This window comes from Culex pipiens, chromosome 3, assembly GCF_016801865.2.
Source record: "Culex pipiens pallens isolate TS chromosome 3, TS_CPP_V2, whole genome shotgun sequence".
NCBI lineage: Eukaryota > Metazoa > Arthropoda > Insecta > Diptera > Culicidae > Culex > Culex pipiens.
Window position 1 is genome coordinate 25922362 of NC_068939.1, and position 19933 is coordinate 25942294.

The 19933-nt window shown below is 34.5% G+C and overlaps 1 protein-coding gene across 1 annotated transcript in view; it reads left to right on the top strand.

Moving 5' to 3' along the window:
- The window catches only part of LOC120425399 (uncharacterized), a 54483-nt gene extending 38106 nt beyond the window's left edge, over positions 1-16377 (top strand). Inside the window, exon 3 of the mRNA XM_052709322.1 lies at positions 16248-16377. Within this exon, the coding sequence (XP_052565282.1) occupies positions 16248-16377 (130 nt within the window). The remainder of the gene's footprint in view (positions 1-16247) is intronic.
- Positions 16378-19933: the final 3556 nt, after the last annotated feature.

Genomic DNA, 19933 nt, shown 5'->3' on the forward strand with positions numbered 1-19933 from the left:
CCTCGGATGACCATGAACATCCCAACACATTCATATAGTAGTCTACCATATGCACTGATGCTATACGCACATGATCCGGGGTCAAAATCCGACGACCTCTTGCTTGCTACGGCGGTAGACTCGTAGATCTTAACTTCAGGGAGTCCTCGGATGACCATGAACATCCCAACACATTCATATAGTAGTCTATCATATGCACTGATGCTATACGCACATGATCCGGGGTCAAAATCCGACGACCTCTTGCTTGTTACGGCGGTAGACTCGTAGATCTTAACACCAGGGAGTCCTCGGATGACCATGGACATCCCAACACATTCATACAGTAGTCTAATATATCCACTGATGCTATACGCACATGATCCGGGGTCAAAATCCGACAACCTCTTGCTAGTTACGGCGGTAGACTCGTAGATCTTAACTCCAGGGAGTCCTTGGATGACCATGAACATCCCAACACATTCATATAGTAGTCTACCATATGCACTGATGCTATACGCACATGATCCGGGGTCAAAATCCGACGACCTCTTGCTTGCTACGGCGGTAGACTCGTAGATCTTAACTCCAGGCAGTTCTTGGATGCCCATGGACATCCCGAATTACCCCTAGACCTTTGAGATACATAAAATTTTAGTAAACAAATAAATCAAAAAATATGTTTTTTAAATAAATTAATTTTAATCTTTTAATATTTATTTTTTATAATCGTACAAAAAATGCTAGCTGTGGACCCCTCGAGAACTTGACAACTTTTTTATACATTTGTATTGGTTGTTTCCGTTGTGCTTAAAGGAAATGGCTATGCACCAGGCGCTTCCATATTCTTGTAGATGGCTCATATAATTTGGAGGAGACGCATGGTTTTTTTTTAAATTGTTCGATTTTTTATGTTAAAAAATGTACCAACTTCTCGTCAGTCCGCGTGGACATAAAATCAAATTCTGTCGATTGCATCGGATTCGGGGATGCCTTTTCTCTCAGGAACGGATGAGATATCGTTAATCCCTTGACACAAGTTTTGTTTTGTCGAGTAGTGTAATCAATTTAAATCAATATAAAAGAAGTCGAGCAAGGAAAAATGGCGGAGGTTCTAAATTTATTTTGGTATTTTTTTTTTCGTTTGAAGAAAATAACCGAAATAGTTTTTTTACTCTGAGTACGCCATTAAATCGAGTGTCTCATTTTACATAAAAGTTCAGTTGCGCCAAATTTTCAAACAATCTCCTTTTTTTCATTTTTGGCACCATTTCAAAATTTCGCACGTTTCGTAAAAATTGTGAAAACCCTCCATTTTTAAATAGGATTATGGCTGGGGCCACAAATCGATAATAATTAATCCATTAAAAGAGAAAATCATACGTTTAATGGATTTTTTTTTTGAAGGACAAAAGGTCAAATGTTATAAAATTAAACAAATATTTAAAATTATAAACCTTTAAAAAACTCTTGAAAAGAAATATTTTCTTAAAAACAAATCTGATTTTTCTTCTGTGAGTTTATCCTTGGTTTATCCATCCTTTTAGTATTTTTTTTTAAACAGAATAATTTTCAAAACATTTTTTGAAAAGATTCCCATTCTTTCAAACATGAACAGCGCTTTGAAAAAAAGTTAGACTTCTGAAATATTTTGAAGGTTTTTATTTTATTTTTAAAAATAACCTATTATTTGATGCCAAAATATTTTTGTGAGTTTGTCTATTCTTTAAAAAAAGCACTTTAAAAAAAAAATTCGACTTTTAATAGTAGTTTATGCAACAAGGTGCAAAAAGAGGATTTTTTCAGCACGAGTCGTACATTTATCCAACGAGGTTCACCGAGTTGGATAAATACGAAGAGTGCTGAAAAAAAAACAAGTTTTGCAATGAGTTCCATACAACATTTTTTGCAATTCCAAAAAACACAAACTGAGTGAAATTTTAAGTCAAATTTTCATGTATTTTGTCAATAAATCGTTTAAATTTAAAAAATGTTGAAAAGTGTTACTTTTCGAAACAAGTGCTAAAAAGTTCAACTTTTCAGCACCCATTTGAGTGCTGAAAAATAGAACTTTTCTGCATTTATTTTGAAAAGTGTTGCTATTCGATTCTATTATTTTTGGTACAGAAAAGTACGCTATTTCGTCGTTCAAGAATGACAGGAAAAGTAAATTGTTTCACGACGGAATTGCAAAAAATATGTTTTAATTTTGTATTTTATTTTTCAAAACAACCTATGGGTACTTCTCCGCCAACTCACAGCAGTTGCCCCGACCCCTCTTCGAATTGCGTGAAACTTTGTCCTAAGGGGTAACTTTTGTCCCTGATCACGTATCCGAGGTCCGTTTTTTGATACCTCGTGACGGAGTGGCGGTACGACCCCTTCCATTTTTGAGGTGTTTTTCAATAATTTGCAGCCTGAAACGGTGATGGTGTCTAAGGGACTTTTATGTAAAATTAGACGCCCGATTTGATGGCGTACTCAGAATTCCGAATAAACGTATTTTTCATCGAAAAAAACACTGAAATTTTTTTTAAATTCTCTCATTTTCCGTTACTCGACTGTAAAATTTTTTGGAACAAGTCATTTTATGGGAAATTTAATGTACTTTTCGAATCTACATTGTCCCAGAAGGGTCATTTTTTCATTTAGAACAAAATTTTTCATTTTAAAATTTCGTGTTTTTTCTAACTTTGCAGGGTTATTTTTTAGAGTGTAACAATGTTGTACAAAGTTGTAGAGCAGACAATTACAAAAATTTTGATATAAAAACATAAGGGGTTTGCTTATAAACATCACGAGTTATCGCGATTTTACGAAAAAAAGTTTTGAAAAAGTTGGTCGTCATCGATCATGGTCATTCATGGTCACCCGCGACAGACATGGACGACGAAACAAAGAGAAACGCAAAAAGTTACTTTTTCAAAACTTTTTTTCTTAAAATCGCGATAACTCGTGATGTTTATAAGCAAACCCCTTATGTCTATATATCAAAATTTTTGTAATTGTCTGCTCTACAACTTTGTAGAACATTGTTACACTCTAAAAAATAACCCTGCAAAGTTGGAAAAAACACGAAATTTTAACATGAAAAATTTTGTTCTAAATGAAAAAATGACCCTTCTGGGACAATGTAGATTCAAAAAGTAAATTAAATTTCCGATAAAATGACATGTTCCAAAATTTTTTACAGTCGAGTAACGGAAAATGGGAGAATTTTTAAAACTTTTTTAGTGTTTTTTTCGATGAAAAATACGTTTATTCGGAATTCTGAGTACGCCATCAAATCAGGCGTCTAATTTTACATAAAAGTCCCTTTGACACCAAATTTCTATCTCATCGCCGTTTCAGGCTGCAAATTATTGAAAAACACCTCTTTTTCGCATGTTCAAAAATGGAAGGGGTCGTACCGCCCCTCCGTCACGAGATATCAAAAAACGGACCTCAGATTCGTGATCAGGGACAAAAGTTACCTCTTAGGACAAAGTTTCACGCAAATTGAAGAGGGGTCGGGACAACTTTTCCCGATTTCGTGTGAGTTGGTAGAGAATTACCCAAAAACAAATCTGATTTTTTTTCTGTGAGTTTATCCTTGGATTATCCATCCTTTTAGTAATGATTTTTTTTTAAACGGAATAATTTTCAAACCATTTTTTGAAAAGATTCCCATTCTTTCAAACATGAACAGCGCTTTGAAAAAAAAGTTAGACTTCCCGAGCATACGGTCATAACTTTGGAATAACAATTTTTGAGATTTGAAAGTACTAGGCCAATAACATTTTATGTGATTTATAACAAAATTTGTTATTCGTCGTTATGATTTTTTTTGTTATTGGATTGTTATTGTAATAACAGACTAATAACATTTTTAGTTATTCTTCGAACAAATCTTTGTTATTATTTTTTGTTATTTTAACAACTGATCCATCCCAAAAACAGTTGGTGGTATTCTTCCATAACAAAAAATGTTATTCCAAAGTTGTTTTGGCTGTCAACCAATATCAGACCAATAACAAATTTCGTTATGATAGCATAAACGGGTATTAAACCCTTATGCTAAAATGGATTTTTCAAGAAGATTTCATAACAATTTTTGTTATTTTAACAATATTTGTTATTGAAATGGCATGAATTTTGTTATTACCGTCTGCCCGGGTTCTAAAATATTTATTTTTGTGAGTTTTTCTATTCTTTGAAAAAAAGACACTTTTTTTCAAAAAAAATTTCGACTTTTAAAATATGTTTAAAGTTTGTATTTTATTTTTCAAAACAGCCTTTCTTAATATTTTTGTGAGTTTTTTCATTCTTTTAAACCTGAGCATGTCTTTTAAAAAAAGGGTCGACTTCTGTTATATTTTTTAAGTTTTTTTTTAATAAAACAATTTTACATTGAACAAAAAGGAGCAGTTCTTCAAAAATAAAAAAAGTTCAACTTCTAAACTATTTTGTAAGTTTCAATTTTATTTATAAAAATCGTTTGAATATTTTGAAGACTTTTAAATTCTTTCAAATTTAAATAGCTTCGAAAAATGAAAACAAAACTTGCTTCTTAAATATTGTTGCAAGTTTTCAACCATTTTTCAATCTATCTTTTAGGTCACAATAGATCCTAAGAAAAATCTGACTTCAAAAACATAGCGGCATATATTAATAAAATTTGATCGATCTGTATATTTAAATAGAATCTCCATGCCAAAAAGTCTCCAACAATCATTATATTTTTCGAGCTTTTGCCATACATTAAAAAAAATTGCGAAAATTGAGAAACTTCATGGTGGTGCCAAAATTAGTTGAGTGAAAATCGAATTTCATACTTGTTTTGTTAGAATCAATTTGATCAATAAAACGAATGCCGAAAAAACAGCTTGACCAGAAACCGTTGATTTAAATTTTTCATTTTTTTTTAGGTAAATGATCAATACGTTTCAGTTAACCATACAAGGCGTTTTTGTAGCCACGGAGAAGAGTTTTTTTCATGGAAATTTGGTTTATTAAAAATTCATGATTCATCAAAAATGAATGAATACAAAACCGAATCGGCAATCTCAAAGCAGAATATTTCGGCCTTTTTTCGAAAGTATTTCTTTATGCCCCTTTTTCGTAAAAAAGGTAGGTTGTTTTGTCATTCGAGAATGTCAAGAATTATGCTGAAAAAATAAATCGGAAAAGTTATTTTTTTCCTATGTATTCCAATCAGCCTCATTTTTTCAATTCTCGATTTCTCGGTCTCGATCCAAGATGTTACAAAATAGTATATATTTCAAAACTACCAAAATTTGATGTTGAACTTTCACAAATATTCATAAAATTAATCAATTCACTTGATTCTCACAATGTGTAGGTTTCATACAAAATCTGAAATTAGTTAGTAAACACAAATTGAGTGATTATTTTTTTTTTTTACATTATTGTTAATTTGTTTAAGTAAGGGGTGACTAAAGTATGGCCCGCGAGTTGATTTTTTGTGGCCCGCGGACCCGTTTTGAAAAATTATATAAAATGGCCTTTTGATCCATATGTTGAATGATCTTTAAAAAAAAAGTTAAGTTTTCTGTGAACCTTTTCATTTTTTGTTTATATTAAAGAAAAAGTTAATCAGGAGCCTTAACCTCGCTCAGGGTTGTAAACATATCAAACTATCCGTTCTCATCAACTACAATTAAAAACGAAACTATTGGCACTACGCCCCCCGGGGCATGGCCTTCCTCTAACGTGGGATTTCTGCTCCAACGCCTCTGACGAGACAGGAGAAACCGGGACCGACGTTTTACTTCACCATCCGATAGAAGCTCAGTGGATAAGGCGGGAATCGAACCCGCATCTCATAGCATCATCGGGATCGGCAACTACAATTATCATGCCTAAATACACATGTCTAAAATTACACTGCTCTTCTTTCCATATTGATACTTTCAGCGCCGAAAATAGCCGAACACGTTTTTGTGTTTACACGACACAAATATTTCGTTGAAAAATCTATCTAATTGAATTGTAAAGTTGTAAATTTCATCAAACATTTTTGGAAATGAGTTATAAAACGTTCAAGTTTGACTAAAGTAGGAAAGTATAAAAATAGCGAAAATACAGGAGTTCCAAACTAATTGCACTTAGAAACCTTCCACCATGGGATTCGAACTCATCGCATTTGGATTACGAATCTATTTGACTAACATCTGAATCAAGCAGACCAAAATTTATTCAAATTTTTTTGAAATTGAAAACAGGAATAACAGCTGAAAACCCCTTCTGCAAGGTTTTTACATTACTGAATCATTATGGTTGCACTTTATTTAAAAATGAAATAGCACTATTTTCAAAGTTTTTGTCACCTTTCTTAAATAATATCAATTAAACTTTTTGGGAGAATACAAGGGCATTCAATTAAATACCTTATTTTTCTTTTCATTATATTTAAGAAATTACGATCGTCATCAACCTCGACTTTAACCGGTCCGTGGTATATCAATTTGTTACTAAAATATTTGTATTGGCCAATGTTTGCATCTTTGCTACAATGTTGTTCATGTGAAAAATTAATTTCGAATATTTTTATTTTGTTCATTTTTAAAAAGTTGAACCAACTGATTTTGAATAAAACTGTTGAAAAAATGTCAGTATTTGGCCTCTAATATTTAAATAACGAAAATGTTAATAAACTACATGGAATTACAGAAAAAAAATCTGCTGATATTTGTATTCTCAGTTTTTTAAGTGGTAACAAAGTAATTTCATTTTTCAAATAAACATTTTTTCACATTCAGCCCGTAAGCTCATTTGAGCTTGAAATTAGGCCCGCCATTCAAAAACTGAGCAGCCTTGGTATAAGATGATAAAATATCGATTTAAAATTTTTGTCTTTGTAAAAAAATTTAATTCCATAAAAGAATAAAATTGAAACTAGATGTTTTTTTTACCAAATCATCTATGTTTAAAAAAAATTACTCTGGTGCCTTTTTGCTTGTTGAAGAGTATTTGATGAGATTGGTTCATCGTGTGGTACATAATCAACCATGAAGATAAATAAGAAACCTCTTACTTTTACCATAATGAAGTGTTTTCGAACGTTTTTCGAAAAGTTCTTTTTTTGTTTGCTTCCTTTCTCATGCTGAGAAAACGATAATAGGCATCGATTTGCTGGAAGCTGATTTTTTTCTGGATATTTCGCAGCATGTGTTTGCTAAGCCGATTATTAATATTTAATTTGGAAGGCTTTCCCCATTAGGATTAGAATCGATTTTCTTAGGAAGCGCGTAAGCTCTTAATATTAGAGCTGACATTAAGCTTAGATATTTCGCTAAATCTGCACAAATAAATCACTCAAGCCAGCAGCTAGCAAAAAAAAGCAAACAATTTATCACACAAAGTATCTCAACCCTACCGCAAACCCACACACACACCCTTTGAGTACGGTTGACACCTGACCTGGCGTGCCCACAAATGGAAGCCACAGCACAAAACCAAATTACGTTGGCACTCACCCGGTAAAACAAGAAAGTAACCACAAGCCCTCTCCATTCTTTCAAACCCGACCAAAAGATGAAAGATCTCCGGGCGTCAGTTTTTGCACGTGTCGCACGGAGTCCAGAGGTGAGAGTAAAGTACTGAGAGGATGGAGATTGATCCACCTACACGTCATTGTCAAGTCATAGTCAAGTCATACTCATGTCAATCACTCAACCCTTCCCCAAAAAGAACAGTAACTCCGAATCACACTCTGTCCAAAGTAGATAGTACTTGAGGCAGAGAAAAACGATTCAATCAGCATTTGTCTTTCTTACGTGGTTTTCCCGGGAAAAGCTTCCCTCCCCGGTTTTTACATGGTGCGGTGAGCCCTTTTCCCGTCGTTTTTTGGTCACAACAATGTGAAACAAAGCGGAGCATCGTCCTGAAGGGTACAGCGCTGGAAGGGCCATTTCGCAAAATGCAAAACAGGTAACCCCGTCTGTGGAATTGGATTCGTCGGAATCGCGGTGAAGAAATTTGGGAGTGAAAGTTGGAAAATTGAGAAATTTGCTTGAATTTTCTCCTTTCAATTATCGATCTGCTCCGTAGCCTTGCCAGTGACATACTTTTTTTTATTTGCCAAGGACTCGATTTTCTGTAGGGGCCAGTAAACATTTTTTTTGCTGTTTTCCTTCGAACGACACAGTTTCGATGAATTGTTTACTCCAGACAACTGCCAGACAGCAAGTTGAAGCTGAACCTTTCGATACACGATGTTTGTGTTGTTGCCATTGGCACTTGGTTGATGTAGACTTGTTTTGTTGGATTAAATAGTTTCCAGCATTTGAATTCTGTTTTATATTTTATCTGTTTTCCTGCATTTCTTCTTCTCTACTTCTCTACTTTTCTGTTTGCTTTCTGTTTTCTACGTTTCTAAGTTTCTGTTTTTCTGCTTGTTTTGTTTTTGTTTGCCACATATCTGCTATTCTGATTTTTTACCTTTTTGCTTTCTGCTTATTTGTTTATCAGCCTTATTTGTTTATTTTCTGCTTTTCTGCAACTTTGCTTTTCTGCTATTCTGTTTTTTTGCTTTTCTTTCTGTTTTAAGTTTTCTGATTTTCTTTCTAATTTTATGCTTTTCTGTTTGTCTGTTTTCCTGCTTTTCTTCTGCTCTACTTTTCTGTTTTCTTTTTGTTTTTCTGTTTTCTACATTTATGCTGTTCTACTTTTTGTCTTTCTGCTTATCTGCCATTTTTGTTTATTTTTGTACTTTTTTGCTTTTCTGTATTTTTTCTGTAATTTTTTGTGTTTATTCTACAATTCTGTTTTAATGTTTTTATGTTTTTATGTTTTTATGTTTTTAATGTTTTGATGTTTTTATGTTTTTATGTTTTTATGTTATTATGTTTTTATGTTTTTATGTTTTTTTATGTTTTTATGTTTTTATGTTTTTATGTTTTTAATGTTTTTATGTTTTTATGTTTTTATGTTTTTATGTTTTTATGTTTTTATGTTTTTATGTTTTTATGTTTTTATGTTTTTATGTTTTTATGTTTTTATGTTTTTATGTTTTTATGTTTTTATGTTTTTATGTTTTTATGTTTTTATGTTTTTATGTTTTTATGTTTTTATGTTTTTATGTTTTTATGTTTTTATGTTTTTATGTTTTTATGTTTTTATGTTTTTATGTTTTTATGTTTTTATGTTTTTATGTTTTTATGTTTTTATGTTTTTATGTTTTTATGTTTTTATGTTTTTATGTTTTTATGTTTTTTATGTTTTTATGTTTTTATGTTTTTATGTTTTTATGTTTTTATGTTTTTATGTTTTTATGTTTTTATGTTTTTATGTTTTTATGTTTTTATGTTTTTATGTTTTTATGTTTTTATGTTTTTTATGTTTTTATGTTTTTATGTTTTTATGTTTTTATGTTTTTATGTTTTTATGTTTTTATGTTTTTATGTTTTTATGTTTTTATGTTTTTATGTTTTTATGTTTTTATGTTTTTATGTTTTTATGTTTTTATGTTTTTATGTTTTTATGTTTTTATGTTTTTATGTTTTTATGTTTTTATGTTTTTATGTTTTTATGTTTTTATGTTTTTATGTTTTTATGTTTTTATGTTTTTATGTTTTTATGTTTTTATGTTTTTATGTTTTTATGTTTTTATGTTTTTATGTTTTTATGTTTTTATGTTTTTTGGCTTTTTTGCTTCACAGAAAAAGAAAATTAGCTTTTTTGTTTTTGATCTTTCACATTTTTGCTGTTTTGCTTTTTTGCTTTTTTGTTCTTGATCTTTCACATTTTTGCTTTTTTGCTTTTTTGATTTTTTGCTTTTTTGCTTTTTTGCTTTTTTGCTTTTTTGCTTTTTTGCTTTTTTGCTTTTTTAATTTTTTGCTTTTTTGCTTTTTTGCTTTTTTGCTTTTTTGCTTTTTTGCTTTTTTGCTTTTTTGCTTTTTTGCTTTTTTGCTTTTTTGCTTTTTTGCTTTTTTGCTTTTTTGCTTTTTTGCTTTTTTGCTTTTTTGCTTTTTTGCTTTTTTGCTTTTTTGCTTTTTTGCTTTTAGCTTTTTTGCTTTTTTGCTTTTTTGCTTTTTTGCTTTTTTGCTTTTTTGCTTTTTTGCTTTTTTGCTTTTTTGCTTTTTTGCTTTTTTGCTTTTTTGCTTTTTTGCTTTTTTGCTTTTTTGCTTTTTTTGCTTTTTTGCTTTTTTGCTTTTTTGCTTTTTTGCTTTTTTGCTTTTTTGCCTTTTTTGCTTTTTTGCTTTTTTGCTTTTTTGCTTTTTTGCTTTTTTGCTTTTTTGCTTTTTTGCTTTTTTGCTTTTTTGCTTTTTTGCTTTTTTGCTTTTTTGCTTTTTTGCTTTTTTGCTTTTTTGCTTTTTGCTTTTTTGCTTTTTTGCTTTTTTGCTTTTTTGCTTTTTTGCTTTTTTGCTTTTTTGCTTTTTTGCTTTTTTGCTTTTTTGCTTTTTTGCTTTTTTGCTTTTTTGCTTTTTTGCTTTTTTGCTTTTTTGCTTTTTTGCTTTTTTGCTTTTTTGCTTTTTTGCTTTTTTGCTTTTTTGCTTTTTTGCTTTTTTGCTTTTTTGCTTTTTTGCTTTTTTGCTTTTTTGCTTTTTTGCTTTTTTGCTTTTTTGCTTTTTTGCTTTTTTGCTTTTTTGCTTTTTTGCTTTTCTGCTTTTCCGCTTTTTTGCTTTTTTGCTTTTTTGTTTTTGCTTTTTTGCTTTTTTTTCTTTTTTGTTTTTCTCTTTTTTTTTGTTTTTTTTTTGTTTTTCTACTTTTCTGTTTTTCTGTTTTCTGCCTTTCTGCTTTTCTGCTTATCTGGTTTCTGCATTCTGATTTTCTGCTTGTGTCTGTTAAGTTTTTTGTGCTTTTTTATGTTTTCTGTTTGTTTTCTATCATGTTTGTGTTCTCTGTTTCTTTTTGGCGTTTTCTGTTTTTTTTTGTTTTGTTTTATTTTCTGTTTTTGCTGTTTTTTGTGTTTCTGTTTATCAGTGTTTTATGTTTTATATTTTCCGTACTTTTGGGTGTTTTTGGTTTTTCCTTTTTTTTTTGTTTGGTTCGAATTCCTTCTTTTTTATTTTTCAATTTCACTGTATAGATTTTTATTTCTGTTTTACATTGCAAATCGCTCACCGCTCGATGTTCTCCGGCAATGAATGGCACCGTCATTTTGAGTGAGGTGAATCCTACCTTTCGTTACCTGGTGACCTTGGGCATCCCTTAAGGCGTTTTCGCGTCCACGTTCGGGACGAAAAGGGCACCCTCCCGAATGAAGTGTCAAAATTTATGAGACAAAGTGTTTGCCCCCCCGACCATCGTAATACCATTATCAGCGTTTAGTCCGTTTTTGCAGGCAATTTGGGCACCGTGGAAGAAGAATGGGCAAATGTTGGAAAATTACTTGGGTGGAAAAAATGGGGGAATCCGTTTTTTTGGAAGGAAGGATCATCTCACGTTTCGGGAGCCACTTTCCCATTTGTGATGAGAGGAGAATTTATGCGAATTTCATAAGGTCAAACTGATTACTGCCCTCGAACTTTTCGGTCATCCTGTGAGGATAATTTTAAAAATAAATTTGCGTGCTGCATGAAGCTCTTCTCCTGAATCCGGAGCGTGAATTCTAAAATGCTGGAGTTGATAGCGATGACAGTGCCCAAAATAATTAGTTTCGCAAATTTAGTTTGTAAATTTGACAAAACCATAAATAATACATCCCCCGTCGTGCTGCTCCTGCCAGCCTCAACATTTTCCGAGTAGAGACACAATGTTGTCATAAATGTCTAATTAAACCGGAATGACACCCAACCATCACAACATTCGTCCTTCCTTTTTTGGAAACTCTGCAATTCTCCGAAAATGTGGTGCCCAATGTGGTCGGAAATGTAGGTGTGGCATAATGACTGGTCGGGTGCAACAACGATTCATCATTCAGGGGGGCAGCAACACTTTGAGCGTTCCACACATGGTGAAAGTTATCTGGGTTTCCTGCTACTGTTGCATACTCAATTTGCCCGGAAGGATCGCACAAATTTATAATGCAAATGAACTCTCGGGCGTCGGGATGCATTTCAAATTTGGCAGGAGAAATGGAATTGATTAGATTTTGAATGATTGTTGAGTGCTCGGGGAACTCGAAATGGAAATATTTGCGTGGTCAATAATTTGATTAAAATTCTTCTCACTGATTGCAACAAAATTTATCAATTTAATTTGAATGGAGACAAATAAAGCAAGATAAAATTTTTGTATCAACAACAAAAAGAGACAGGATCTTTTGAAAAGCTTGAAAATTAAATTCAAAAGAAATTTTTTAAAGAATGGTTCTCTGCCTATATTTTAACGAAAAATACGAAACTACTTATTTTACTTAAAATGATAATAAAAAAAAGTTTCAAAGTCACTGCTATTTCTCAAAACTCAACTCAACTGAAACTTTTTAGGAAAATATTATACACTTTTCAAATCTGCAATAATTTTTTTCATTAAGAACAGAAATTTGAAACAAAAAAAATAATCCTTTATCATGTTTTGAGTAACCTTTGCAAAACTTAATCCTTAATCCTAATAATCCTTTTTGAATCCATTGTTTCATCAATTTACAAAGGTCAATGTTTGCATTCTCGACTTAATTAATCCTGCTCACACCAGAATCCACTCAGCTTGTCATGAACAAACAAGCCATCTGCAGATAGTTAAAAAAAATAAACAGTGCTATCAAGCAGATAGCTTACTTACTTTACTTTTACTGCTCGTACAACCTCCGGGTAATGAGCTGTCTCCAGATGCGCTGCCACTGGACTCGGTCCTGGGCTGCTACTCTCCAATTCCGCTGCGGAACTCCCACACTTTCCAGATCTTCCTCCACTTGGTTCAACCACCGTGCACGTTGCGCCCCCCTCCGCCGCGTTCCAGCCGGCTCCGAATTAAACACCAACTTCACCGGATTGATAGTCTGGTTCGGTTGGCGCGCATCCAGCGCGTCCGGCATTCTTGCGACGTGTCCGGCCCACCGGATTCGGCCAGCCTTGGCGACCTTCCGAATACTTGGCTTGCCGTAGAGTTGCGCCAGCTCGTGGTTCATCCTTCTCCTCCATACAGTGTTCTCACGCACGCCGCCAAAGATCGTCCTAAGCACTCGTCGCTCGAAAACTTCAAGCGCTTGCAGGTCCTCCTCGAGCATCGTCCACGTCTCGTGCCCGTAGAGGACGACGGGTCTTATCAGCGTTTCGTACATGGTACACTTTGTACGCCGGGAAAGGTGACCAGACCGTAAGGTCTTGTGGAGTCCGTAGTAGGCACGACTACCGGTGATGATGCGCCTCCGAATTTCTCTGCTGCAGTTGTTGTCCGACGTAACCAACGATCCGAGGTACACAAACTCCTCCACAACCTCGAACTCGTCGCCGTCGATCGTCACGCTCGGTCCTATGCGAGTCCTAAGGGACTCGGTTCCTCCTGCCAGCAGATACTTCGTCTTCGCCACATTCACCTTCAATCCAACCTTATCCGCTTCCCGCTTCAATTCGGTGTACCGCCTGGCCACCTCCTCGAACGTTCTGCCGACAATGTCCATGTCGTCGGCATAGCAGATGAACTGGCTGGATCGGTTGATAATCGTGCCCCGCATGTTGAAGCCCGCCCGCCTCATAACACCTTCAAGCCCAATGTTGAAACAGAGGCCGGAGATACCGTCGCCTTGTCGCAGTCCCTTGCGCGATTCGATCGGGTCGGACATCACTCCCGAAATCTTCACGCTGCACCGCGCCCCGTCCATCGTCGATTTCACCAGTCTGATCAGCTTCCCGGGAAAGCCGTTCTCGTACATGATCTTCCATAGCTCTTCGCGATCGACCGAGTCGTACGCGGCTTTGAAATCGATGAATAGGTGGTGCGTCGGGATCTGGTACTCGCGACACTTTTGGAGGATTTGGCGTAGCAAAAAGATTTGGTCCGTCGTCGATTTCCCCTCCACAAAACCGGCTTGGTACGTCCCAACGAAATCCTTTGCTCGCTCCGACAGACGACAGCAAATGATCTGAGACAGCACTTTGTAGGCCGCGTTGAGAATAGTGATAGCTCGATAGTTCTCACATTCCAACTTGTCCCCCTTCTTGTAGATCGGGCATATTACTCCCTCTTTCCACTCCTCCGGTAGCTGTTCTGTGTCCCAGACCTTGACTATCAGCCGGTGTAGACAGGCTGCCAGCTTGTCCGGGCCCATCTTGATGAGTTCAGCACCGATACCATCCTTACCCGCTGCTTTGTTGTTCTTCAGCTTCTTGATGGCATCCTTAACCTCCCTCATCGTGGGTGCTGGCTCGTCCTCGTCGTCCACCATACCGCTGACGTCGTTTCCCCCGTCGCCCTGGTACTCCGCCTCTGGGCCGTTCAGGTGCTCGTCGAAGTGCTGCTTCCACCTTTCGATCACCTCACGCTCGTCTGTCAAGATTCCCCCGTCCTTATCCCGGCACATTTCGGCTCGCGGCATGAAGCCAGTCCGGGATTGACTGAGTTTCTTGTAGAACTTGCGCGTTTCGTTGGAGCGATACAGCTGATCCATGTCCTGGCACTCCAACTCTTCCAAGCGGCGCTTCTTATCCCGGAAGAGATGGGTTTGCTGTCTTCGCAACTGTTTGTACGACTCCTTGTTCCCACGGGTGTTGTGCAGCAGCCACTTGTCCCGCGCTGCTTTCTTCTCGTCCCAAATCGCCTGACATTCCTCGTCGAACCAGCCGTTCCGTCGAACTCGGTCCACGTACCCGATGGCGCTCGATGCCGCTGCGTTGATGGCTGCTTCCATATGGCTCCAGCAGGCCTCCAGAGGGGCTTCGTCGAGCTCACCCTCGTCAGGCAACGCAGCTTCGAGTTCCCGCGCGTACTTTGTAGCGACCTCATGGTCCTTGAGTCGCTCCAGGTTATACCGCTGCGGGCGACGGTACCGGATCTTGTTGACCTCGGACAGGCGTTGGCGCAGCTTTGCCACCACCAGGTAGTGGTCCGAGTCGATGTCCGCGCCACGGTAGGTTCTGACGTCGATTATGTTCGAGAAGTGCCGACCATCGATGAGAACATGGTCGATTTGCGTCTCCGTGTCGTTTGGTGATCTCCAGGTGTACTTGTATAGGGAGGTGTGCTGGAAGAAGGTACTACGTATGGCCATGTTTCGGGAGGTAGCGAAATCGATGAGTCGTAGGCCGTTCTCGTTCGTCTGCTGGTGAGCGCTGAACCTCCCAATAACCGGTCTAAACTCCTCCTCCTGGCCGACTTGAGCGTTTAAGTCGCCGATGACAATCTTGACGTCGTGTTTTGGACACTTCCTGTACTCGCGGTCAAGAAGCTCGTAGAAAGCGTCCTTGTCATCGGCGTCGCTTCCCATGTGCGGGCTGTGCACGTTGATGATGCTCAGATTGAAGAATCGGCCCTTAATTCTCAACCGGCACATTCTGTCGTTGACTGGCCACCACCCAATCACGCGCTTCGACATTTCGCCCAGCACTATAAAAGCTGTCCCCAGCTCGTGTGTATTGCCGCCGCTCCAATACATAGTGTAGTCACCGTACTCCCGGTGGTCCTTCCCCGTCCAGCACACCTCCTGCAGCGCCACGACTTCGAGACCGCGGACCCGCAATTCGTTGGAAAGAATGCGGTCGCTCCCATCGAAGTTGAGAGACCTGCAGTTCCACGTCCCGAGTTTCCAATCCCTGGATCCCCGAAAATCGGGTCGGCGATTGGATCGGCTCGCATCTGGAGCTCTCTGCACTACTGTTTTACGGCGGGTGCGTGTAGCCATCACCAACCCCCTGTCTCGCCGGAGGACCGTCGTACCAGGACTGTTTAGAGTCCCACCCTGGCACTGGGACTGTTAATCAGCCGCCCCTAACCTGGGGAACAGACGCTGTTTCGAGCCGCCCCTAACCTGGGGAACAGCCGCTCGAGGGGGGGGGGGGGGGTCTGAACTCTATCCGCTGTAAGCCGCCCCTAACATGGAGAACAGACGCTTACCTCGACTATGGAGCCAGACACCAGTTTCTTCGAGCCGCCCCTAACCTGGGGAACAGCCGCTCACGGGGAAAGGGAGTCGAAACCCCACGTTGTTTTGGGCCGCCCCTAACCTGGGGTACAGCCGCCCAAAAACTGGATGCGGAGGGGGGAGGGGGGAGGGGCTTTGGTGCACGTACGCAGCGGTCACTTGCGTTCACTTTCCCTTTAATTTTCTTTTTAATTTTTACAATAAAAAACTTTTTGCCGATTTTTTTTGTCGCACTACTATTTCACTCCGACCCACTGTGCGCCTTCCAAAACTCTTCCACACTTCCAAGCAACACCACACGCAGACCGTTCGTGACGACGACGGTACGATCACACAACACTACCGCGATGCGAAGGAACGAAGACGACGACGACGACGACGAGCTTCTTGTTGCCGGGGAGCACTTTATTGTTCACTTGTTTGGCCAGATCTGAACCGCAAGATCGACCAATTTTTTCGTGCGAAATATTGGCGATTTCGCGATCGCTGGACGCGGATTTTGTTTTGCACCGCTTCACTACAGGTTCCAACACCTGCTGACGGGAACTTCACGTCGCGGCAAACCGGATAACCACGGATTCGCGAGTAAATTCGACGGACCGGCCGAAGTACAACACCGCGTTAGTACGCACGCACACTCGCAGATAGCAGAAGCTTTCATATTCCCGGGAAAACTCAAACCATCCAGCTGCAAATGGCATCACAAGCTGTTTCTTCAACGTTGTTGGTCAGCTGCAATGATTTCGTTGTCGTCTTTTTAATGTTATTCAAAGAAACAGTTTTTTCTCATCTCAAGTTTAATCATCATGTAAAATCTTGTTTTAAAACTTTAAACAGACGCAGCAAACACACTTCAAAGTGAATTACTCTCCCGTGGATCAGGCCTGACGCCAGTCATCATTATCGACCATTCTTGCAGGATCTGGTCAAGCAAATGGGAAATACGCATTCATGAATAAATCCCGAAGTAAGTAAGGTGAAGTGCAACGTCCTAGATCCACCGAGCGTTCCAACTGACAGCTCATCCTCATCCGAAGGTACAAAGTGGCAAACTTCACCTTGAAAACAACGCAACAGCAGCATCGTTAGGGGTTGACAACAGAGCCGAGTAATTTCGCCATTTGCACGGAAAATGGGCAACAAATCGATGCTTTGTATTGGAAGCTCGCAGAGAGATGATGGCTTCCTGGAAGCGTTTCCTGTTTTCATTTGAAGTGAGTGGGTCTTCCAGACCGTGGAAGTGAGGATTCAGCCGGTGTGGGAAGAATGCTGTTGTTTACCATAAATTGGTGGTTTGTGACTGTTCAGAGGAGTGGGTTTTATCAAAAGTTGTAAAAAAAAATAAAAACTAAAAACTAAAAACTAAAAACTAAAAACTAAAAACTAAAAACTAAAAACTAAAAACTAAAAACTAAAAACTAAAAACTAAAAACTAAAAACTAAAAACTAAAAACTAAAAACTAAAAACTAAAAACTAAAACTAAAAACTAAAAACTAAAAACTAAAAACTAAAAACTAAAAACTAAAAACTAAAAACTAAAAACTAAAAACTAAAAACTAAAAACTAAAAACTAAAAACTAAAAACTAAAAAATAAAAACTAAAAACTAAAAACTAAAAACTAAAAACTAAAAACTAAAAACTAAAAACTAAAAACTAAAAACTAAAAACTAAAAACTAAAAACTAAAAACTAAAAACTAAAAACTAAAAACTAAAAACTAAAAACTAAAAACTAAAAACTAAAAACTAAAAACTAAAAACTAAAAACTAAAAACTAAAAACTAAAAACTAAAAACTAAAAACTAAAAACTAAAAACTAAAAACTAAAAACTAAAAACTAAAAACTAAAAACTAAAAACTAAAAACTAAAAACTAAAAACTAAAAACTAAAAACTAAAAACTAAAAACTAAAAACTAAAAACTAAAAACTAAAAACTAAAAACTAAAAACTAAAAACTAAAAACTAAAAACTAAAAACTAAAAACTAAAAACTAAAAACTAAAAACTAAAAACTAAAAACTAAAAACTAAAAACTAAAAACTAAAAACTAAAAACTAAAAACTAAAAACTAAAAACTAAAAACTAAAAACTAAAAACTAAAAACTAAAAACTAAAAACTAAAAACTAAAAACTAAAAACTAAAAACTAAAAACTAAAAACTAAAAACTAAAAACTAAAAACTAAAAACTAAAAAACTAAAAACTAAAAACTAAAAACTAAAAACTAAAAACTAAAAACTAAAAACTAAAAACTAAAAACTAAAAACTAAAAACTAAAAACTAAAAACTAAAAACTAAAAACTAAAAACTAAAAACTAAAAACTAAAAAACTAAAAACTAAAAAACTAAAAACTAAAAACTAAAAACTAAAAACTAAATAATAAAAATTAAAAACTAAAAACTAAAAACTAAAAACTAAAAACTAAAAACTAAAAACTAAAAACTAAAAACTAAAAACTAAAAACTAAAAACTAAAAAACTAAAAACTAAAAACTAAAAACTAAAAACTAAAAACTAAAAACTAAAAACTAAAAACTAAAAACTAAAAACTAAAAACTAAAAACTAAAAACTAAAAACTAAAAACTAAAAACTAAAACTAAAAACTAAAAACTAAAAACTAAAAACTAAAAACTAAAAACTAAAAACTAAAAACTAAAAACTAAAAACTAAAAACTAAAAACTTAAAACTAAAAACTAAAAACTAAAAACTAAAAACTAAAAACTAAAAACTAAAAACTAAAAACTAAAAACTAAAAACTAAAAACTAAAAACTAAAAACTAAAAACTAAAAACTAAAAACTAAAAACTAAAAACTAAAACTAAAAACTAAAAACTAAAAACTAAAACTAAAAACTAAAAACTAAAAACTAAAAACTAAAAACTAAAAACTAAAAACTAAAAACTAAAAACTAAAAACTAAAAACTAAAAACTAAAAACTAAAAACTAAAAACTAAAACTAAAAACTAAAAACTAAAAACTAAAAAACTAAAAACTAAAAACTAAAAACTAAAAACTAAAAACTAAAAACTAAAAACTAAAAACTAAAAACTAAAAACTAAAAACTAAAAACTAAAAACTAAAAACTAAAAACTAAAAACTAAAAACTAAAAACTAAAAACTAAAAACTAAAAACTAAAAACTAAAAACTAAAAACTAAAAACTAAAAACTAAAAACTAAAAACTAAAAACTAAAAACTAAAAACTAAAAACTAAAAACTAAAAACTAAAAACTAAAAACTAAAAACTAAAAACTAAAAACTAAAAACTAAAAACTAAAAACTAAAAACTAAAAACTAAAAACTAAAAACTAAAAACTAAAAAACTAAAAACTAAAAACTAAAAACTAAAAACTAAAAACTAAAAACTAAAAACTAAAAACTAAAAACTAAAAACTAAAAACTAAAAACTAAAAACTAAAAACTAAAAACTAAAAACTAAAAACTAAAAACTAAAAACTAAAAACTAAAAACTAAAAACTAAAAACTAAAAACTAAAAACTAAAAACTAAAAACTAAAAACTAAAAACTAAAAACTTTTTATGTTTTATGTTTTATGTTTTATGTTTTATGTTTTATGTTTTATGTTTTATGTTTTATGTTTTATGTTTTATGTTTTATGTTTTATGTTTTATGTTTTATGTTTTATGTTTTATGTTTTATGTTTTATGTTTTATGTTTTATGTTTTATGTTTTATGTTTTATGTTTTATGTTTTATGTTTTATGTTTTATGTTTTATGTTTTATGTTTTATGTTTTATGTTTTATGTTTAATGTTTTATGTTTTATGTTTTATGTTTTATGTTTTATGTTTTATGTTTTATGTTTTATGTTTTATGTTTTATGTTTTATGTTTTATGTTTTATGTTTTATGTTTTATGTTTTATGTTTTATGTTTTATGTTTTATGTTTAATGTTTAATGTTTTATGTTTTATGTTTTATGTTTTATGTTTTATGTTTTATGTTTTATGTTTTATGTTTTATGTTTTATG